This window comes from Camelus dromedarius, chromosome 25, assembly GCF_036321535.1.
Source record: "Camelus dromedarius isolate mCamDro1 chromosome 25, mCamDro1.pat, whole genome shotgun sequence".
In the NCBI taxonomy this organism is placed as follows: domain Eukaryota; kingdom Metazoa; phylum Chordata; class Mammalia; order Artiodactyla; family Camelidae; genus Camelus; species Camelus dromedarius.
In genome coordinates, this window is record NC_087460.1 from 16500023 (window position 1) to 16524071 (window position 24049).

At 42.2% G+C, this 24049-nt stretch overlaps 2 protein-coding genes across 2 annotated transcripts in view; one reads left to right on the forward strand and one right to left on the reverse strand.

Moving 5' to 3' along the window:
- Nucleotides 1-24049, forward strand: part of SSPN (sarcospan) — a 105001-nt gene that overhangs the window by 23915 nt on the left and 57037 nt on the right. The window lies entirely within an intron of this gene.
- On the reverse strand, nt 20239-21140 carry LOC105102010 (ferritin light chain-like). Its single transcript, XM_064478800.1, has one exon. It carries the CDS (start codon nt 20913-20915, stop codon nt 20388-20390), a length of 528 nt encoding a protein of 175 aa, XP_064334870.1. The 5' UTR covers nt 20916-21140; the 3' UTR covers nt 20239-20387.

Here is a 24049-nt window from a genome sequence, read left to right on the forward strand (position 1 = left end):
AAATAGTCTCACACACTGCGTTAATTTTTCTCGTCCTGTTCCCCAGCATGGCGGCTTCCTAAAATCCTCAACTGAGTCTCTAAATTTCTGTTTGGAGGCACTTTTTTCTTATAAAGTTTCACTTCCACAATTTTTAAAAATTCAACACATATTTATTAAATGCTTAGTGTATATCGGGCACTGTTCAGAGCTCTCAGGTTACAGCAGTGAATTGACGAAGCTCCCTGCCCTCGGGCCCTGTTGTTTAGCTCACGCAGAGCATCTAACTTACCTGGACATGGCAAGCCCCAGACTTCAACATGCTTAAAGGGTCCCTGTGGCCCAGCCCTGTTACAGATTGCTTGGAGCGTGGCTGCAAATTCACCAACACCTTGCACTCAGATGTGCAGAAAAGAAGTATTTTGAAAATTTTTATCTATACCTGATCTAATGCTCCTTATGTGCCCCTGCCTGGTAGAAAAGGAAAACAAAAAACAAAACAGCTAGATTTTTTTTTCCTCATCCAATGCAACAATTTAACTATTGCTTTTGGGTCATGCTTAGTGTCTAGATTGAAAGGAAGAGGGAGGGGAAGAGGTGGTGCCTCAGACAGTACTTCTGAATGCTGCAGGACTGTCTTCTCAATATTTTGGGCTGTTCATAATTCAATGACTACAGACACAGCACTCTTTTAAGTCTAATCCGCGTTACTGACATTTCCCCCATCATTTTCGTAAGTCTAGACAATCAACAAAACAGTAAGTCAAACCTTGATTACAGCATTTGCAATTGCCATGATGTAAATTCTCTGACCGTGGCTGATTTCAAGCTACTAGTGTGACGTTGCTGAATGTAGAAACAACAGCTCATCATTATGGACTATTTTCACCAAACAGATAACGTAGCCATAAATGACCTCAAGATCTTAGATAGCAGTAAACATCCAGTAAAAGTAAAATAAGTGTGAAGTGATGAATTTTTAGTCTGTTACCTTTTTAAAAATGTAATATAATTTATTTATTTATTTATACATTTATATAATTTAATTTTTAATAATGGCTATGTTTAACAACTGGCTTCCAGAAATCCTCAAAATTTAACAGTTGACTCTCATGTGTCACTATGTCAGCCTAAAATCATAGTAAATCGTAAATGATGTCTTTAATTCCTTTATCACTCTCCTTCAATCCAACAGCAGATCACAGTGACTCCCCCTCTAGAACATGTCTTGAATTGCACACTTTCCTACTTCCATCATCGTCTCATCACCATCACGCCTCACCTGTGTTCCTGCAACAGCCTTCTGACTGCTCTCTCTGTCTCCACTTCTAATGCATCTATAGTCCATCCTCCAGACAGGACCCAGGGTCATATTTTATAATTTATTTTTATTTTATTTTTTAAATATTTTTATTGAATATAGTCAGTTTACAATGTTGTATCAATTTCTGGTGTACAGCAAGATGCTTCAGTCATATAGGAACATACATGTTTTCTTTTTCATATTCTTCTTCACCATAAGTCACTACAGGATATTGACTATAGTTCCCTGTGCTACACAGTATAAACTTGTTGTTTATCTATTTTATATGTATTAGTTAGTATCTGCAAATCTCGTACTTCCAATTTGTCCCTTCCCACCCCCTTTCCACCCTGGTAACCATAAGTTTGTTTTCTATGTCTGTGAGTCTGTTTCTGTTTTGTAAATAAGTTCATTTGTCTTTTTTTCCCTTTTTTTTTAGATTCCACATGTAAGTGATATCATATGGTATTTTTCTTTCTCTTCCTGGCTTACTTCGCTTAGAATGACACTCTCTGGGTCCATCCATGTTGCTGCAAATGGCATTATTTTATTCTTTTTTATGGCTGAGTAGTATTCCATTGTATAAATATACCACAGCTTCTTTTTCTAGTCATCTGTCGATGGACATTTAGGTTGTTTCCGAGTCTTGGCTATTGTAAATAGTGCTACTGTGAACATTGGGGTGCATGTATCTTTTAGAATTAAGGTTCCCTCTGAATATATGCCCAGGAGTGGGGTTGCTGGATCATATGGTAAGTCTATTTTTATTCTTTTGAGGAATCTCCATACTGTTTTCCATAATGGCTGCAGCAAACTACATTCCCACCAAGGTCATATTTTTAAAATGTGCATTACATCATATCAGTATCACTTCCCATCTTCAACTCTTTAATATTTCCCCATTGTCCTTAGAAGAAAACCCAAGTTCTTATTATGCCCAATAAGGCGCTACACCATCTGGCTACAGCCGCCCTTATAACTTCACCCCACCCACTGTCCTACTTCAGCCCTGCATTCCAGCCACACTGGCCTTTCTTTTTCTTAAACGTGCCTACTCTGTAGTGATCACAGGGCCTTGATACTTACTCCCTCTGCTGGGAATGCTCTTCTCCTTCCACAAAATTCCAGGGCTGGCTCCGTCTCCTTAGGTTTCAGGGAAATAGCTCTGTGATGGTTAATCTTATGTGTCAATTTGACTGGACTATAGGATGCCCAGATATCTGGCTAAGCATTATTTCTGGATGTATCTATGAAGGTTTTCCCAAAGAGATTGGAATTTGAGTTGGCAGACTGAGTAAAGTAGATTGGCCTCCCCAGTGTGCGTGGGTATCATCCAATCCATCGAGCACGTGAATAGAAGAGGAAGGCAAGGAAGGTTGGATTCACCCTCTGCCTCACTCCTGGAGCTGAGACACCAGTCTGGTCTGTGGTGCTCCCAATTCTCTGGTCTTCAGACTGCGACTACAATCTCTGGTCCCTCCTACCACCAAACAAGGGGCACAGCATCTTGTGTGCCTCTCTGGGTTTTGGATGTAACAGGTTCCATTCAAGTGTGTTGCTCTGGCCCATTTACTGAGTGATCTGAAAAGCCGCATGTTTTGGGAAGGACCCTGAACAGGAGACTCTGCATCAGGTCCAGGCTGCTGTGCAAGCTTCTCTGATGCTTGGACCGTAAGATCTCATAGACTCGATGGCCCTTGAAGTGTCAGTGGCAGATAGGGATGCCGTTTGGGGCATTTAGCAGCCCCTATACAAGAATCATAGTGGAAGCCCTTAGAATTTTGGAGCCGTTGACAGAATCATGGTGCAGCCCTCAGGATTTTGGAGCCAAGCCCTGACACTCTTTGCAGATAATTACTCTTCCTTTAAGAAATAGTTGTTGACCTGCTGCTGGCCTCAGTAGAGACTCAATGCTTAACCGCAGGCCATCGAGTTACCACGCAGCCTGGGCTGCCCGTCACGAACAGGGTGTTGTCTGCCCCACCAAGCTGTCAAGTTGGGCGGGCACAGCGGCACTCCACCATCAAGCGGAAGTTGAGTGCATCTGATCAGGTCCAAGCAGGCTCAGAAGACACAGTTAAGTTGCATGAAGAAGTGACCCCAATGCCAATGGTCCCCACTCCTGCCACACTGGCATCTCTCTCCCTGACTGTACCTACGGCCACAGGGAGTGTTCCCTCAGATCAGTTCACAGAGGAAGAGAGAAGCCTCGAGTCTGGTTTACAGAGGATTCTGAATGATACACAGAACTACCCCAAAGTGCACAGCGACAGCATGGCAGCCCCTTTCTCGGGCATCCCTGAAGGACAGCAAAGAAGCGAAATCCTCTTACAAGGCAGAACTTCGAGCAGTGCACTTGGCTGCTGACTTTGGTGCTTGATGAAGGCAGAGAGAGTCTGGAGTGGGCAGTGAAAGAAGGTAGTTATAAATACCCCGTGGCCAGTCACAGAGATGACGACTGGTCTCAATCAGTATTTCCTCCTTAGTTATGAATATGTGTATGTGTGTGTATCAGATTTCTTTGTTTTCTTTCCTCTCTTATTCCCTTATCATGTAACATAAGATGCATTGATTTTATATCATAGTATTTAAGTATTGTTAATTTTATATCATTGCATTTAAGTTACAAGACATTGAGAAGAGCCAGCATCACTCAAGGACTTGACCTCCTCTCCTGAGGAAGAGGTTAGAACGTTTTAGGCGGTGCCCAGCATAGATAGATCATGTCAGGTGGAATTATGACTTTGTTATTGTCTTTATTCATTTGGAGGTTAAGCATGGCCTAAGGAGATGTGTATGCTGCCGAGCTGGCAAGGGATGGACTTGTGATAGTTAACTTTATGTGTCAGTTTGACTGGACCATAGGATGTCCAGATATCCTGTTAAACATTATATCTGGGTGTGTCTGTGAGAGTATTTCTGGAAGTGATTAGCATTTGAAAGTGGTTGACTGAGTGAAGCAGATAGCCCTCCCCAGTGTGGGTGGTCACCCTCCAATCCTTTGAGGGCCTGAGTGGAATGAACAGGCAGAGGAATTCGATCTTTGCCTGACTGCTGGAGCCAGGACAAGGATCTTCTCTTGATCCTTGGCTCCTGGTCCTCAGGCTTCAGACTTGGACTGGATCAGGCTCTTAGACCTTTGAATGATACCACTGGCTTCCCTGGGTCTCCTGCTTGCACATGGCAGAGGGTGAGAGCTCTCAGCCTCCATAATCACATGTAATACCTTATAATCAACCTATCTATCTATCTATCTATCTATCTATCTATCTATCTATCTATCATCTCCCATATTCATTCTGTTTCTTCAGAGAACTCTGACTAGTATGATGTCCTGTAATGTCCTAGGAGAGTCTTCCTTGTTTTATCCCCCAACTCCCCATGTCACCAGTCTTTGTCCCATGAACTCAACCAAATTACTAAGCCTTTTTATGCCTCAGCTTTATAATTTGTCAAATGGAAGTCACTGTAATTCTTTCCTCATAGTGTATTAAACTCTGTAAGTTTTCTAATCTGTAAAATAGAGATAAAAATGGGACCTAGGAGGTTAAACTGTGATGGGGTATGGAAACCCTTTAGCCCAGAATGTGGTTCCTCCTGTGAGTTCAGTTACTGGAAGCTGTAGAGGGCTTTTTTTGTTTGTTTGTTTGCATATTATCAACAAGCAGATTAAGGGGCAGGGGTATGTCTAGAGCACAGTAGAGCTCGGGTTCAGTAACACAGAATGACAACTGATCCCAGGCCAGAATTGTGTTAGGAAGAAGTGGGGTTTGAGCTTAGAGGCTGGGGTACCCTGATGGTAGATACGTATTGAGAAGGTTGCTCATGACAGTATAATAACAGACAAAATCCTGAAATAGATCTATTTTCATAGATAGAAAATTTTATTGGGAGTGATATCTGTGTATCTATCAAGCTACTGGAGAACCTCTATTCTTCATTGAATATCTACTTCTTAGAGGGGAAAAAAAAAGCAAAACCATGTTCTAAGTGTTGAATTAGAACAACTTGGCAGTTGGCTGAGTTTTAAACTAGTGACCAGTGTATTCATCAAATAAAGCCAGGCCACTGTGTAACATCTGTTTCTTCTTATGTTGGGTAGGTCAAATAATAGAGAGTGAATCATGAGTTAAAGTTACTGGTCCAGATTGATCCGGGAGAGGTGAATCACAAGATAAGTGGGGAAAAATTGAAGAAGAAATAATTGTGAACACGGAAGAGAGGGCCACAGATGAAGGGGAAAGGAGCAGGTATCTAAAATAAAAGGGGATGGCACTGAGTTGGGGGCAGAAGAAAAAATGAGAGATAAGCAAGCCTTCAACAATGTAAAAATGACCCCAGCTTTATCTCTAAATGGCTATAGCATACAACTTTAAGACCTCAAAGGAAAAAAAAATCTTAACATTTGAGAAAGTATCTTCTGGCGCAGTGATGGACTGACGCCCCTTGAATGGTCTTGTAATGTGTGTGTGGGCAGAAAGGGGAAGAATTCATCTGAAAGAGGAAATTTGAGGTTAGAGGAACATGAAGGCAGATCATTCATGACGAGTGGAAAGAGCAGGATTTAATAATGAATCGGGGAACAAAGACTAGAGCTAACGTTAGCAACTATGTCCTTAACTACTCGCGAAGCCGCTATGGCAAGCTTTTTACTTGTAAAATGAATCAAAATGACCTGTGAGCCCTTTGGTGAGCCCCACTTCACAGGTACATTGGTGACTTTGTGGCAATAGAGCTGGGAGGCAGGAGATCTGAGTTCTGCATCCAGGTGCTCTGAGACAAGAGCTCAGGTGCTTAGCCATTCAGCCACGTGCCCAGCGGGCTCGGAGATGATGAACGTGAGGACCCTACAAAGAAGTTTGGCGTTAAAGAATCTTAGAATGAAAGTAAGACACGGCAAAGAATAAAAGGAAGAAAATATCTATAAAGCTGTAAGGAAACTCATATTTACTGATCACCTTGTAGGCTCAAGTGCACACATATCACCTCCCTTCATCACCCAAGAGCTCTTGAAATAGACGTGATTTCCGTTTACACAGATGAGGAGCTAGAAGTGCAGAGAAGTCACCGGTAATCACTGAGTTCGTAAATACCAGAGCCAGGATTAGAACCGCTGTCTGCAGCATTAGAAAGCCCACAGTATTTCCATTCGAACAGCTGCCTTGGGAAAGGAAGTGCTGAGGCTGGGTGTGAGAGAGCAGAAATGGCATCTCCTTCGAATGGTGGGGCGAAAATGCAAATAAAGCATGACTAGAAAGACAAAAAAAGGAAATGAGAAAGGGAGGACCACAGGGTGATAATTAGGCTCACACCACCTGTTTTTCCTTTGGCCAAAGAGGGGTCTCTCTTCAAGGCTCTGAGTGACAAACAAAGCAGGCCAGCGGCTCAGAAAGGCCAACACGGGACGTCACATGAAACGTTCAGAGATGCTAAACATGTGATTTGGAGAAACCCCAAACTGTGACAAGAGATTCCAGACAATTGACATACTGCTGACTGCAACAGATGTTTCATAGAAAACAATAATTTTAAAGAGGGATAAACAGAGCGAGGAGCTCAGGAAGACACCCTCTCTAGAGGTGGTGGGCAGGAAGTGTGGTTACTGCATAGGATGGGGAGCGACGTGGCTGAGGATGAAAAACAACCCGGCAGAGCTGGTATGGGAGGTTTTATTATCACCACTTTGCATAGAAGGAAACCATGGCCCGTAGAGTTTGAGGACTTGCCCATGGTGCCTAAGTTTTAGACTCTAGGTGTCAGACTCTAAATCTAGTGTGCTTAATACTGAACCATTTACCGCTTAAAGAAATAAATTTCTAATGGTTAATTAAGGATACCAGATAATGGGGGAGTGTTTTTGAGCAAAGCTCTTTAGTTTGTAGTATACAGGTTGTTCCTCCAGGAACAACAACAAATTCAGACCAGAGCCTAGTCTTTTGCTGGATGCTGGATTTAAACCATGTATACTTTTGAAAGATCTTTTTTTATTTACCTTTGATTTTAGATCTTCATCTTTTGTGACAGCCCCTAACCTGTATATTATTCATATTTTTATTTTTATATTATTATTGGAGCCCTTTTAAAAGAATTATCTGGTTTTTAGTAAAAACAACCTTGCTTTCCAGATGAACATGACATTCAGCTCAGTCTCCTCCGTGCTGTGTTTGGCTGGGGTAGTGTTATCCAGGTGCAAATTCATACAGAACCTTAACCTCATATTGGCTAATTATTAACAAAGTTGGATGCTGACGTCACAAACTGATTGTGGATTTGACTGCAGGTCCTCTTATTTGCAGCTGTTCAGAATATACTGATCCTCCGGAAAGCATTCTTTGATAGCCAGCTAAGTGTCATTCATAGAAGGAAACTGACAGCTAGGAAATATGCCCCCCTCCTCCAGCCACCCCCAGACCCAGGAGTCTTTGTTTCAGACTACACATGTCTGAGTGAAATGGACTGAAATTAACTCTGGTTCTTTCAGAATAGAATCAACTCATGTTTGGCCCACAAAAAAAAATTTATACTGGGTATACTCGCAATCATCAATGCCATGTTGACACTCTTGAGCTGTTCAGATTACTAATTTTGCTCCTTCCTGAAGGAAATCTGGGAGAATGCTCACCTTTCCTGCCCCAGTTTCTGTACTAGAATGAGTAGAAGATGATAGAAATCATGGTCAAGGTGATTTTAAAGTTCACTGTTGGGTCTCTCTAGACACTTCATGGCTATATTGTACACCCCTGCCTCATTCCATTTGGATAAAGGAAATATTCCCCCATATTGATAAGACTGGCTCACTGGCAGCATGGCCACCCCAGATCACGGGGTAAAAATCAATGCCTTGACCAATCTCCAGGCTCTTCATGAAAAATCAGTTATTTCCTGAGTCTGGATGGGTGATGGGCTTGCTTATTTCTCCTTTTAACACATTTGATTCAAGATTCAGTGTATTTTTACAAGAAAAAAGCACACGAATCTCATTATCTGTCTTCTGAGCTGTGGCAAAGTCATCTTAGAGGGGTACTTACTTTATCTTTTTTTTTTTTTCCCTTTGCTCAAAATCTCAAATCCAAGGCAAATAGAAATGGAGAATAAGTTTTGTTTTAGAAGGTAGAAAACATGTTTGAATATAACAAAATATAACAAGTGGGGTATTAGTGTAGCTTGATATGAGAGAAGATCTCTGGAATCTTAAGTGCCAACCCCTATTTATCATTCATTCTCTTCCTCATATCTCTGTATTTCCTCCCTCCCTCCCTTCCGTCTTTTCTTTCCTTCTCTCGTCTTCTGTCTTCCTTCTTTCCATCCTTCCCTTCCTCTCTCTCTCCTTCTCCTTTCCTTCCTTCTTCTTCTCCCCACTCCCTGTCTTCCTTCCTTCCTTTCTGTTTTAATCCTTCTGTATTAGTACGTCTTTACCTACTTCCTCTTCTGGACCACCTCTTCCCCAGGACGTGGCCATGTATGAACCCGCCCTGCCTGGGTTATGTAAAGAGACACACAACCTTCCTGGCTGCATCTAACAGCCCCAGGCAACAAACTGGTCAGGACAGGACAGCGAAGGTTTACCTGCTCAGCTGTAGCACCTTCAAGCTCTTCAGCTTCTTACGACCTGCATCACAGATCTGCAGGCAGTCCCTCTGCCTGTGCTCACTGACTCTACAAGTCCTGGCAGTTCTTTCTGTAACCAGAAGAGGCAGATAAAGTCCCAGCTGAGGACTGGATGGTCCCTAAACAAGTAGAGCTGAGGAGCCCCAGCAGGAAGGGCTGCTCCCAAAGCAGACCATTAGGGTGGCACCAAGTTTTTATCTCTAGGACACTCTGATTTGCCCACGGCCACCGAGTGGCCCCTTTAAAGCCAGGTGTTGTGAGTCACAGTTGAACACTGTTGAAAGATTGTTCTCATTCCATGGGCGTGATGTTGACCACTGTCTTCTGCCAATATAGCCCATAGCGTGGTCAAACTCAGAGGCCCAGGGGAGGATATCAGGGGTTAGAGAATCTTCCATTTCAGCCAACAGGACCAAGGATAGCTTGTCAGGAAGTAGGTTTGGCCACACTCCCCTTAGCTCTTCTGCCTTTAATTAAGACTCCTCATGGGCACAGCAGCCATGAGGCCCGCTTTGGGGCCAGGGAAGGCAATTCTGCCCAATGGCTGGAGGCTGGTTCCACTCAGCCATGGTCATACTGGGGTGGGAGGCTGAAACTAGATCTGTCCCAGCTGAAGCAGGCTCTGGCGTGGATGGCCAGGGCTGCAGAGGACAGGTGGAATTCCACTGGGAAAGACAGAACCCAATAGCATCGTGTATGTCTGGGAGAGTCCACGATATTCAGTATTTGATCAAGATCAAGAAAACAGAAAAATGCCCTCAGGTACAGAGGGACACTTGTTTTATAGTCTTCATTTCCTCCTGTCCTCACCCTCCCATTTTTTTAAATTTATTTTTATCTTTATTTCTAATTTATTTTGAAGTCAGTTTACTTTGCAGACCCAAGGAATCACTGCAATTTAAACACACAAATAACATCGGTGTGTTAGGTTGTGAGAGAAATTACTCTGCTCTTCTACAGTGAGCGTCCAGAACAGGTTCATCTTAACATCACATGCTGCCAGTCATTTTGAGAAATTATGCACACAGCAGCATCTAGTATAAACAATATAAACGTACGGTGGTTGATTTTGCCTCCTTGATGTAAAAAGGAATGTGTGACTTTTCCCTTTATAGATACTAATCATAGATTGCAGCTCCAGTTTTCTTCCTTCTTTATAACCTGCTACCAACTGGCTTGGTTCCCCCTCACTTTTTACCTCTACTGCCACCACCTTGGTCAGAGCCAGTCACCTGCAGTCTTACTGCAGGAGCCTCAGGAAGGTCCCTCTGCTTCTGCAAGTCCCTTCTTCAGCGTACTCCCAGCACAGCAGTCTGAGTGAGCATTTTTACATAAAAACCATATCCTGTCACTCCTCAGCTTTAAAACCTTGTCGTGTCTCCTGTTTCACTCAGTAAAATTCAAAGTATTGACCAAGCTCTACAGAGCACTTCATGATCTGTTTTCACCCCCTCTTGCCTCCAGTGTCCTCCCTGTTTCCCTTTCCTCTCTCTGTTCCAGCCACGTGGCCTCCATGCTGTTCTTTGAGCCTAGCGAGTGCTTTGTGCCTCAGGGCCCTTGCATGAGCTCTTCCCTCAACCCAGAGCGGTCTGCAGCATCTAGGCTCACTCCCTGTCCTCTGCAAGTCTTTGTTCAAATCTTTGTTCTCAGTGAGGCCTGCCCTGCCCTCTCTAATTCTGCAACTTAGCATGCATCCCTGCATTCCTGATCCTGTAACCCGGCAGGACCTTATGGGGCCTTCCCTGGACAGACCTGTCCCCTATATCCTCTGCTTTAGCTCCTCTCTGAAATACTTCAATGACAGTACCTGATGCACATCTCCTGAGTTGTTTTATAGATGCTAAAACCCCCACCAAATGGAAAAAATTAACTATGTGACAACCGTGAGCACTGTACCTCCCAGACCTACTGGCACCTAAAGATTGATAATATTAACCCCTGTGACATCACCCTGTTACCTCGCCATCAGCCAGCCAGAATTGTGCACGAGCTGATCACATACCCTGGGACTCCCCCTCCCTCACCTGGCCTTTAAAAATGCTTTGCTGAAACCCATCCCCGGGGAGTTCCGGTGTCTTGAGCACCAGCTGCCCTGAACTCCTTGCCTGGCGCCCTGCAATAAACGCTGCACTTTCCTCCTTCACAACCAGGTGTCAGTAGATTGGCTTTACTGCGCATGGGTGAGCGGACCCAAGTTTTGTTCTGTAACAATCCCCCTTAACCTGCTCTAGTTTTTCTTTTCTTTCTTGTCTTACTATACTTCGTGATTTACTTATGTATTATATTTATTGCTTGTTTTTAGTTTCTCTCTAATAGCATGTAAACTACACAGGGATCTATATGTTGTTCAAATGCCTAGAACAATTTTTGGCATGCAGTAGGCACCCAGTACATACTGTTGAATGAATGAATAACAAATGAGTGTTTGTTGTGCACATTAGTTTATCCAAACCATTGTCATCCTTCTGTGTAGCATGTCACTGGCCAGCCCTTTTAGGCATCACCCCCATTTGTTTTGGGGCACCTGTTGCCGTCTCATTTGGTTATCTTGCATGCAGTGATATCAAATGCTCCTTTTTTGTTTTAACCTGAGAAAAATCATTCCCATAATCACCCATGTAGCTGTGCTTTCTTTTTATCATTTATCCAGTTGGATAAGAATTCAAGAGAATCTCTCAGCCAGTTCCTTGCTTTTAGGCAAGTGACAAATCCAGTTACCAATGAGTTTGCTCTTCTCAGCTGACTGTTGCAGCCAAGTTCCTCCTGCTGGTAAACTTGTGGCTCTCATGCTTTAACTTAAGCCCTGAATTTCTTCTTCATTCCCTGGGATTTTGTCTTGTTCTTTCCTATGGATCATATTCCTCTGTTACTTCATTTTGCTTGACTCTGTGTTTGTTTCTGTGTATTAGGTGAAACAGTTACCTCTTCTGTCTCGAAGGAATGATCTCGGGAACACTGACTGGGTTTGTGTTTCACTCTGCTGTCTTTGTAGTGCCCTGGAGATGACAGCCTGCCAGAGATCGCCTCTCTAATTTTTTCAGTCCTGTGGGGCCCAGAAATGCAAGTCCACCTGGCCACCAGGGCCAGGTGTTCAAAGGGTGTCCCCTACATGCACTGTTTGCCTGCCGGCTTTGGCAGGGCAGGGCTGTGGGGAAGTGCCAGGTGTGGCCAAGCCTGTCTGCTAGTTTGGCAGGGCAAGGAAAGCAGTTTCTCTTGAGAGAGGGCAGGTTTAGCTCTGAAGGGATGGAGATTAAGTGCAGGGAGGGGAGTGAGACACAGTGCTGTTCTTAGGAAGTCAGTCAATACCTTTTCTGTGATAAGTTGTATTCAGTTGGTAAGGTAGTCTGCAATGGCTCTGAAGTTCTCAGCCAGAGCAGGTAGAATTGGGTGAATGCGGAGCACAAGAATGAAGTGAGGAAAAGTTTTCTATTTGTAATGATAAAGCTTGACTATAAGTGGGAACTGCTGTTATTCAGAGATTTATATTTAAGTACAGATATAAGTTATATGTCATATATTACATCTTAAACCATTAATAAATCAATACCATTGTGCCTAATAGCCAACCAAAAATATAATTGAACTCCAGTGTGCCAAGCACTAAGGCCACCAGGGTGAACAAAAATCATACCTGCTTTCAAAAATCTTAGAGGACAGAGAAATAGTCAGATCATAGTGTACATCATTTGAGCAGTTGTTTTAATAAAGAATTATATTTTAAAAGAAATAAAAGAAAGAAGTGGATCACCTGCATGAATGTAGTTACTCTTAATTCTCAGGTCTATACAAAGCTTGGTCCACTGAAAGTCGTAGCAGCACCACATGCCGAGGGTGGATACCTGGACTGCAGCTAGAGAGGCGAAAAAAGAATTGATCATCCTCTAGAGCAGTGTGCCTCAAAGCATTGTCCAAAGATCAGCCTGCATTTGAACCATCTTTCAAGCTTGTTTAAAATACATATTCTTGAGATCCTTCTCAAGAACTTGCTATGTCATATTTGCAATGTTGGGTGCTGGAGTTTTTGTTTTGAAGACTCTCCAGGTAGCTCTTAGGCGTTGTTTTGGAATCACGCTGTTTGGGTTTAACACAGAATGATTTTTACATATCTGAACGTGTGACATGATGGCAAACATCAAAATAACCTAGATTCATATTGGCTCATCTCCCAATGACCCTCTACTATTAATTCAGTTCATTGTTAAATATGAGCCCAAGTTCTTTTCTATTGTATCAAGACCTAACCAGTTCTTTCCCATATTGCATTTGTATTCTTGTTTGACTCCCTCCGCTCCCCCCCGCCCCATAGGCATATTCTTTATATTTGTTCCTATTAGATTTCATCCTATTAAGTGTCCCTATTAAGTTTCATCATTTTGATAATGAAAAAGTCTGATCAAAGCTGTTTTGAATTTACCTCTTTTCTCTGCAGTATTTATTAGCAGTCCAATATGATTTAGAACCACATATTTACTAAGTCACATATTTATTGTTTGATTTCTTTTTCTTCTTCTCCTTCTTCTCCTCCCCCTCCCCACCCCCCCTCCCCCTTTCCTCCTCCTCCTTCTTGTAAAGATACAGATAAGCAAATCTCTTCCTAACACTCCTCTTCAAACTGATTTCTGTGAAATGCCACCCTACCTATTAGTGATCCTCAGCCATGAGTAATTTTAGCCTTAACTTTTGCAACATTTCCATAAAGAGAAGTGTCTGTTTTCTTTGTAGATAGTTTATTGTCTGGTCTATACAAACATCCCATTAAAAAATACTTAGCAAATTGGGGGGAGGTATATAAAGAAGAGTTCTTGAATGAGTATTTTTATTTGAAAGACTCTTAACTTCTCGTTGGAATAAGAATAAGAGGTGTACTTTCTTCATCTCTTAAAATTAAGAAATAACTTAGAAAAGCTCTGGGAGATAAGACACCACAAATCTTGGTGTCTTATTCCATCAGTAGAGAGCTGGGGAAAAGGGCTTCCTCTTTATAAAGAGTTCACTGTCTGTCTTCGTCTAACTGCGTCCTATGGCCTTCAGAACATCTTGTAAATCTGCTCCTTCTGGATTTTGAGACTAGTAACTGTAAAGCTGATGTTTTAATGTGCCACGTTTTAACTGCCACTGCTTTGTTATATGTGTGCAAATTGAATATTTTCAATTTTGTACTTCTGGCCTGAAGCAATCTAATCATCCAGGATACAATTTAATAAATTGGAAAAGCTAAAAAAAAAAAATGCACAGTAATGAATGGGGCTAATTGTCGTTTGCCTCACACAGTGGAATGTAAGCAGTAGGTGCTTAATAAATATTAATTTATGATCATGACAGTTAGCCCTAGAGGCAGGGAATGTGGTTTTTCTTTTCTCTGAGTCACCATCCAGTCAGAGAAAAGGTACTTTTATACCTCAGTTTCACAATCCACAGAAGGAAAGAGTTCTAGTTCTCCACTATCAATTCAGGATTCAGAAAGAAATGCAGCAGGATTAAGTTAATAATTGTCTTTGTGTTTGAAGGTGGCAGCTGGCCAGGTGTTCTTAGGCTCAACTGAAGAATAAGAGTGAAATGTGTTTGAATCGAGAAGATGAAGGCTAGATGATGAAATCCTGGAGTGCTCCTTCCGGACACCTTTTAACTAGAGCTTCTCTTGCGTCGGACCACTGCTGCGGAAGGTCGGGCCACATGCTCTCTCGGACAGTCTTGTCACTCTAAGTCAATTTCCAGAAAATGGTTGCTGGCTAGGGGAGCAAACTGCAAGGGTAGCTCTTTTGCATAGTCTTTTAATAATTATGTGGTCCACGATGAAAACGTTGACTATTTAAATACCTAACCTTGGAAATTTAACAACCAAGAAATATAGTTGAAGGTAGCCATCAAGATTGCCAGCAAGGATCTGGCTGATGGTGTATCCTTTGGCTCAGGAATCCCTAGATTCTAGAGCAAACTATAGGCCAGCTGGCCATATCCAGCCAGCTGCCTATTTTTGTACAGCTTGTGGACCAAGAATGGTTTATATAGTTTTTACATGGTTGAAACAAAATAAAAAAAGAATAACATTTCATGACCCACTGAAAATTAAATAAATTCAAATTTCATCGCACACGTATAAAGTTTTATTTGAACACAGGCATGCTCATTCATTTCTGTGTTGTTTATGACTGCTTTTGCGTGACACCAGCAGAGCTGAGTAGCTGAGACACAGTGAGACAGAGACCATGTGGCCAGCAAAGCCAAGCAAATTCACTGTCTGGTTTATGACAAGAAGTTTCCCTACTCTTGAAATGATGAATTTATCCAGAAGAAGTGGCCCCCAAAATGTGGGGTACTCTTGTCATCACGGTGTTGTCTGTAATAGAAAAATTGGGGGAAAATGTAAATGTTCCCCAAGTATATAGGAATTATTAAGTAAATTGCGTCATAGCCACTCAATGGAACTTTTCAAAACCATGAAAAAAGAAAGCAATGACTAACAAAATTGAAAAATAAAAGTTATGTTAATTAAAGTGGAAAAAAGATCAGAGCACAAACTTGTATAACTGTATGATTATAGCCTTTAATCATTCAATTAATTCAGTTATCCAACAAACATTTATTGGAGGCTAGAATATTATTGATGTGTATACCTAAGAGAAAAAAAAAAAAACAGAAAGCATTTGTAGTAACTGGGTAAAAGTGATAGATTTTGTTGATTTTTTTTTCTCATCTCTATTTTGACGTTTTTCTGTATGATTATGTTACTTATATATTTAAAAACCTTATCAAAAAAGATTGGAAAAAGCACCAGAGTGCACAGAAGGACAATGAACAGCTCTCTGCAAGACTGAAACTGCCTGGTGGGGTTCACAGAGGACCCTTGACATTGGGGTCTGCGGCTTGTTCTGCTCCAGCAATTTCTGTCTTTGTTGCCTCATTTACTACATCTCTCTTTATAAAAGTAAAGAGCGGGCTTTCCTTTAAAATCTTCCCTGCTTTCTACCCTCACCAAGCCAAGGAGGCAGTAGGCATGAAAGATTCTCTATCTATTCAAAAAAGATAAATACGCTCATTCACCAACAGCTGTATCATCTGGGCCAACTGTAAGTTCTCCTCCGAGGCAACTTAGTGGTGTTCTGTGTTCTTCACAGTGACCTAAGAACTCACGTGGACCAGAGGTGAAGGGGGAGTTTCTCTGAAGTAGAAGTGGTTCTGAAGCCTGGATACCAAACACCCTGCTCCTTCCCTTCTCCCCTCATCAGGAAAATGATCTGCAATTACACTACATTGCAGTCTTAAAAATAATAGTATTATTCCTTAAGGTTGCTTTTTCAGTATTTTGAGACAATAAGGCGGGGGAGGTGGGTATAGCTCGGTGGTAAAGAGCATGCCTAGCGTGCATGAGGTCCTGGGGTCAGTCAGTACCTCCACCAACAACAAAAAAGAGAGACCATAAGGATGAAATTAATAGCAAGGAAAACATATTTATAGGATTACACTTGTGACTGACTAAGAAATTATTATGCATATATGGCATCCATAGAAACTTTTTTAAAAAAGTTAAAAAAAGAAGTTCAGAAAATGCCAGAATGACCCAAAGAGGGACTCGCCTGACCTAGTATTCTGAGACCGCAGTGGCAGTGGTGGGACGATGCCGGGGGAGTGGTGGACGACCACTGATGGCCACTCCGTATGAATGAAAGAACGGTGCATTACAGACGGCCCTCTCTCCTTACCTCTGGAGACAGTTCTCATGCTGGTCAGAGACATCTATGTGGGATTTGGAAAGCTGAATTAAATCTAATAAGTATTTACTGAGCACCAACAACACTGAGGTTAAGAACTGTGGGAAGCTGGTGTTGAGTTCCGGGCATCAGGAGAAGGGTGGTGTGGAGGGGTGGAACTCAAAGAACAGTGGCTGTGATTCAGACATGAGGAGACGGTGACCGTAGTAAAGAGGAGTAAGAGGAAACATGAGACACATTTCAAAGGAAAAAATATGTATGACTTAGTGATTGTTTTTAGATATGGGACATTATATAGAAGTTTCCCTGAGGGCAGAGCTTTTTGCCCCAGACAAGCCACAGTGATTAACACAGTACCCGCCATTTGTGTAGCAAATGTGGTTTGAATGAACTGGCTGAAGATGATTGTCAGGCTGCGAGAAACGTGATGCCATTAACAAGATTAAAAGATAAAAAAAGCTAGATTTTTTTTCTAGAAAGATTCTGAGCCTAGTTTTAGAGAAAATAACTCAAGATAATGGTGGGTCATTCAATATCGAGCGTCTAGTTAGCTGGCTGGAATTGGGGGATTCTAGGGGAACGTTTAACAAGTCTTCCGATGTTCACCAAGCATTACTTTAGTTTTGAAACTCCCAAAGTTGATTCTGCTTTCTACTAAAAATTTTTGCTCTTTGTTTCAGCCTTTCAAAAGCAGTTGTTAGGCTCTCAGTTAATATGCAAATCACTGCTGCCCGATAATGTTGCCTGAATTTGGAGTAATGACAGTCACTCATAATGGAGGATATTTTTGAAATCTGTTGATTAGGTTTTCTAATATATTTTCCCTTATTGTTCCTGAAGCATCCATTTGCCTCGAGAGGAATTTAGGAATGTTATAGAAGGAATACAAAGGGCTAGGATGGGTTAGTATTTTAGTCTCTGACATTCAGATAGGAGTTTCTGAAAAGACAGTAGTCATTTAAGCCAGATTTTGCCCAGAAGGAGTTTTCTAAATTTAACGATCAAGACTAAACCCAGCTACTTCCAATCATAGAGTTTCTCCCATCGTGTAGTGAAGACAGCCCTTCCCCCTAAGATGGCTAAGCTTCAAGGACCACTGACTAAGGAGAAGAGGACATGATACAGAGGAAGCAGAAAGGCTGAATCCTGCCCCTTCTGGTCCAAGAGAAGGAAGGCGAGAAGTTTGAGGAGGTCAGATATCAAATTCTCACTCCTATCTCCCACAGGAGGTTGAAAGTTGAGTGAGTAGGTTTTAGAGGCACCCAGATAGGTATGTGGAAGCTGAAGGTCGTTTGCACTAATGTCTTACTTTTCTGAGGCTGTGGCTCCCAGAGAAAGTTCCAGCCTTTGGCTTGATTCACATCCCAGATGGTGCGAAGGAGGTGGCATCGTGGTAGAGGACAGTGTGGTTCAAGAGATGAGCCAGTGGTTCCTCCTGCTCACATATGTGACCTTAAAGGGGACCCTGAATGAAGGGTCCCAGTGGTGCAGAAAGAGCCTGCAGACCGGCAGAGGCTTAGGTACAGAGAGCAGAGGCTAAAGAGCGTCAAGACGTAGAGGCAGAGGACTTGAGCCACAGATTCCAGTGCTGGGAACTAAGTTTTCACCTGCAAAAGCCAGACCATTTGACACACCTCAGCAGTCCCCAGGGAGCAGTGCCCCTTGCAGCTCCCCTAAGCTTCTATCAAGATGCAAATTCTCCGCCCCCTTTCCTATACCCAGAAGCTTCCAAAGAGAAGAACAGAGGAGGGAGGGGACTTCTGAGTGGCTGAGCACTTATCTGACGTCATCTAAACAGAAGCTGAGTTATCTGAAGAGATAGTACAAATGATTGGATAGGATTAACATCTGCAGATTAAACGAAATAGGTACCTACTGGCCACCCCCACACTCTCCAGTTCCCTTACAATGTGAGGACTTAAGAAATCTGAAAAGTTATAATGAAATAGAGAGACTGCGTGTTTTAAAATTTTTTTTTTGGTACATCTGAGTGTATTCCATGTGACTGAATATTCAGTGCTACTATACATCGTTAAAACTAGGAGTTAAATGAGGATTGACTGCAGTAAATTATTCTCAATGTAACTCAATAATACAGGATAAAGCTGAACTAAGAAACTTGTCTTCAAAATGTGTGGCATTATTTCCAATTGTTCTAAGTAAGAACTGTCCTAAGTCATTATCAGACCCTCTTCCTCCAGTGACATTAAAGCAGACTTCAGAATACAGAGCTAATTTAAGAGTCTTCATGGATTTACTAAGAGCCAAACAAGTGGATTGATTACCCCTATTGAAATCCTTTCAGGGTAACAAAGCACTAAAAATCTATACAAACGCCCCTGAATTGTATGCTTCACTCCTTGTTCTCTAATCATTTATTGTCATTACTTTAATTTTTCTCTGTGGTCTATGATTTGCTAATTCCAAGTAAGCTAGAGGAAACTTACTTCAACTCAGAATCTGATATTTTATATTTTGAAATTCATTGAATGAATAGTTATTGAGTAAGTGCCCCTTCCGAGTTAGGCATTTGCCCCCCTGTTTGTAGCTCCCCTTATTAGTCAAAGGGTGGCGATCGAGAGAGTGACGGCTTTGCCCATTCAGTAACAGAAGTAATAATAAATGTAAAAGTGCTCATCATTGGTCAAGCATTATAAAGAGAATTACTTTATATAAATTATCATGTTTCATCATTTCGGCAATTCTGCAAGTTGGTGTTATTTTTATCCTTATTTTATAGATGAGGAAACTGAGACAGAGAGAGATTAATTCTCTTGCTCCAAAGTCAGACAGCTAGTAAGTGGCGGGGATGAGAATCAAACCCACTCACTTAACTTGCTAGCTTCTCTTAACAATGCCGCTGTTTTCTGGTTTGTTTCCGCACTTCTCTGTCTGAGCGCTGTAGCTCATACTTCTGTGGCATCGGGCTGCGTTGCTGGGCTTCGTTTAAGTCTTTATCCCATAGTGATGGAGCATTTCCTGGCTACATACCACCGCATTAGGCGCTAGGTGGGGGCTGGACCACCGATCAGTTCACACCTTAGTAGAGGACGTGGATTTGTCAGTAACTATAATACAGACAGTAAAATTAGGGCTAGCTTGAGGTTCAAGGAATCTACTGTGGGAAGGGCATTAAAGGTGATTGAATGCTTCCTGGGGAGACCATGGAAAGCTTCCTGAAAAAGTGGAATCCAGAGTAGAATCTGGAATCCTCTGGAGGGCCCTGAAGACGTTCCAGAGGGTTTATAAAGTCAAAACTACTTTCTTAGTTATACTAAGATATAGTTCTCTGTGTGCAGTGTCGTCCTCCCACAGGTTACTGTTGTGCACTGTCACAACACAAAGAGTGCAGAGCGCTTCAGAGAACCCAGCTGCCTTCCATCAATCCAGGCGTTTGCAAATATTTAAAACACATGCCCCTGTTTTCACTATTGTTTTGGAAATTATAGTTACATTTATTAAAATATTTATGTTTTTAATTTTGTTTTTAAATGGATTAATGAATAAATATTTTAAAAGATCTCAGTTTAATGCAGTAAATATCAATAGGTGTGAGCCACATAAAATGTCTTTGGGCTTCTGAATAATTTTTAAGAGTATAAAGGAACACGGAAACCAAACCAAACTTTTTGTTGTTGTTGCAAAAAGCTTTATTGTTTCCATTTGGTCCAAGGCTTGGGAGAGGGCTCCAGGATGGTTAAAAAGCTGCCTGGTGACTGCAGAGAGGCTTCAGGCAGAAGCCCTGACACCACAGGGGCTCCGTAAAGGCTGCTGGGTTGCAAAGGCTCCTAGTCGTGATTGAGGGTGAGCCTTTCGAAGAGATACTCGCCCAGCCCAGCCTGGGGACCAGAGAGCCTGTGGAGGTGAGTCAGGTGGCCGCCCATCTTCTTGATGAGTTTCACCTCCTCATCCAGGAAGTGGCTCTCCAGGAAGTCACAGAGATGTGGGTCTGCACGGGCAGAACCCAGGGCATGCAGATCCAGAAGGGCCTGGTTCAGGTTCTTCTCCAGGACAATAGCAGCTTCCATAGCGTCCTGGGTTTTACCCCACTTATCTTGAGATGGCTTCTGCATGTCCTGGAAGAGGGCGTGACCACCGCGCTGGTTTTGCATTTTCAAGAGACTTTCTGTGCCCTCGCGCTTCTCCTCAGCCAATACGCAGAAAAAGTGGCCAACGCCCTCCAGAGCCACATCGTCGGGGTCGAAATAGAAGCCCAGAGAGAGGCAGGTGTAGGAGGCCTGCAGATGCATGTTGACCAGGTGGTTGACAGAGGCCTCAACCTCGCTGGGATAATTTTGACAAACCTGGGAGCTCATGGTAGATCGGTAGTAAGGAGTTAAGCTCACAAAACGGTGCTGGCTGGTCCCAGAGGCTGAAGATAGCACAGTGGCTGGTTCTGAAGGATGCAACTGGAAAAAAGGTTGAAGGGTGGTCGGAGGCTGGAGCAAGGGGCGTCCCTGGGTCTGTTCCGTCCAAACACTGTTGAAGCAAGAGACAGATCCGCGGGACCGCCGAACTCACTGCCAAAACCAAACTTTTGAGGACCGCTAGAACAGAGGAAAGAATACTGAAGCTGGCGTCAGACGACTCCAGCTCAGGCTTCACATCTGCCGCTCTGTGCACGGGGTGGTGGGGAGCCATCCAAACACCCCAAGTCTTGATTTCTCCCTGATGCAAGAGGGAAGCAGCACCTACTTGCTCCCAAGGTATAGATCAAATGAGATGAAGAATGTGGAATTGCCCAAGTCATGAGAGGCTCTCCTAACATTTGATGGGCAATGGATCCTGCTTATTTCAGTGCAAAGTATATACATTCACTTTAGAATTTTAAAAACACGTGTGAGAGTAGTTCAAGACCGTGGTAAAAAAAAAAAATCCAAATACTCCAGAAGGTTTTTTTGTGGGAAAAAAAATCTCCTTGTCTTTAGCCCATCACCCCCACTCCACATCCACCCGCATCCTTTGCTGTTCCAGGAGGACATTCCGTTACAGCTCTAAGTAACAGGCGTACTCCTCTACTGTGATTAGCAATTTCAGGCCATTCTAAAAGGTCCCTGCTGTGAAAGATGGGGATATAGCTCAGTGTATTGTCCCTACTTAGATGCTAATATATCATTTAAAATAATGAATAAGGTCATTAGACCTCTACCTGATGCCCCACCACTTCTTTTTCCATTTTTTTTTTTACTACACTACCTTTTCAGACTCTTGACTCTACCCTATGAAAGATGAGGGTACAACTTTCTTAGCCTTCCTTCCATCTTTATCTTTCTCTTCTGCTTCCCTGTTTCTGACAGTGTACACTTCACTTGTCAAAGCTGATAGTCTTCATTTTTATCCTGTATCAAGTTATTTTTCCTATATCACGTCTACTTGTTGATTGAACTGTCAATGAACAGCTGAAGGTTTGGAGAAGGTTTCCAGCCTAAGCAGCAAATGTGTTTTCAGCGTAAACTCCAAAATATCCTGATTTTTAATCACTAGTTACAAAGAGTCTACTTCCTTTGCAGAGATCTCTCAGTCTCTCTTTCTCTGAATCATCTGACCTTTGTTCCAATCTGCTGTTTTGATAGCTTCCAATTCTTATTTTATGGATGCCACATCTTCATTGGTAGCCTGAGGATACTGGTTAAAAATGTTAACTAGATCTGTTTCCCCAATTTTCTCTGTTCCTTTTGAGGGCTGTTCATTTTGATCCTTCTGTTCTGTGCAGTTGATTTTATTTACATATTCTGTGATCCTTGGTTGCCTGTTCATACGTAGACAAAAGGACAGAATATCATGACTGGCAGGCTTCTGGTGACTTCCAGTCTCCAGAACTGGGGAAACTTTACTCTGGGGCATGACCCACCATCCTAGGGTTCTCAGTTTCTTTCATTTCTTCAAGAAAGAGCATGGGGGTAGTTGTCACGGTGGCGTGTGAGGGTGCTGTTCTGCACTGAAGAGCAGAGGTGGAGACAGGGATCATGGGGGCAGCTGGTCTTTAAAGAGATTTTTCATTAAGTTCTAACTTTTCAGGTCCACCTCTGACCTATGCTCTCTATTCCTGCAGATTCAGAGCCTTCCTACGTTTTTTTTTTTTTTTTCCCAGAACCCTGACTCTGGAACCCTTCTTTCTAGAGATCATCAAGAATGCTTCTGCCAACATGCTCTTTTCCTCTTCCCAGTGTCCAGATATTTATCGATCTCGTTTGTATGCTGATGACTTCTTCCCTTTTCTCTTTACTCTTATAAATTTATTCTTTTCTTCTTCCTGTTTTACTTCTTTATGGCCATTTCAATAGGGTTTTGGGAAAGAGGATAGGCAAATACATATGTTCAATCATTATATCAGAAACCCACAGTATTTCTCTTAAAAAGCTATTTTAAGGATTGGTGGACTGGCCATTATATCTTCAAATTTTATGTTTCAAGACATTTGGAAGTTAAATCCCAGTACATCAAAGTATATTACCCTGATCATTTTTCTTCTTTCTTTCTGTTATTACGTTGACTGTGGCTCATGTATGTGAATGAGTAAACTTAAATGATGTCTTCAAGGATGAATGAAGAAATGAAGATTTATTTAATATCATAAAACTGGTATAGACAAAGAAAAACATGTTTGCAACCATCTCAAAAGCGCAAATGAAATATGGGGTACATGTGATTTCTGTCCTAAGTTTATAAATTTCTTTCAGTGGGACAATCCAAGACGTGGAAGGCAGAGCTCTCATGGTTAACAACATCTTAGTGAGGAAATGGCCAGGGTTTCACTGGTCACCAAGAAAATAAATACACCTTGTTTACAACCCAGTGAAGATGAAGGAAAAATAAATCAGGAAACTTCCTCACCATAGCCAGAAAAAAGGTTAGACGTTTGAAGGTCAAACTCACACTGGCAGGGCATCATCACTAACTTACACACCTGATCTTTAAATACTATCTTGGTTAAACATTGATTGTTCTTCAGGCTCCACTTAGACCACAGATACTGACCACATGTGTTTTTTTTTTTTTTAACAGCTTTTTTGAGGTATGATGAACATATAACAAACGGCAAAATTTAAAATGTGTAACTTAATACATTTTGACATATATATATACCCATACAATCGTCACCACAATCAAGATAATGAACACATCCCTCACCCTCCAGAGTTTTTGTAACCCATCCCTCCTGGCCCTCCCCATCCCCCTACCATCTCCATGAAACCACTGATCAGCTTGCAGTCACTGATTAGATAAGCCTGAATTTTCTAGGATTTCATAGCACCATATGTCCTTTTTCTGCCTGGCATTTTCTCTCGGAATAATTATTTTAGATTCTGCCATGTGGTTGTTTTCACATAAGAGCTATTGCAACCAAAGCTGCTGTGCACATCTGTGTACACATCTTCACGTGGACTTAGGCTTCGTGTCTCTTGGGCTGGGTCACGTGGCAAGCGTATATTTAACTTTTTAAGAAACT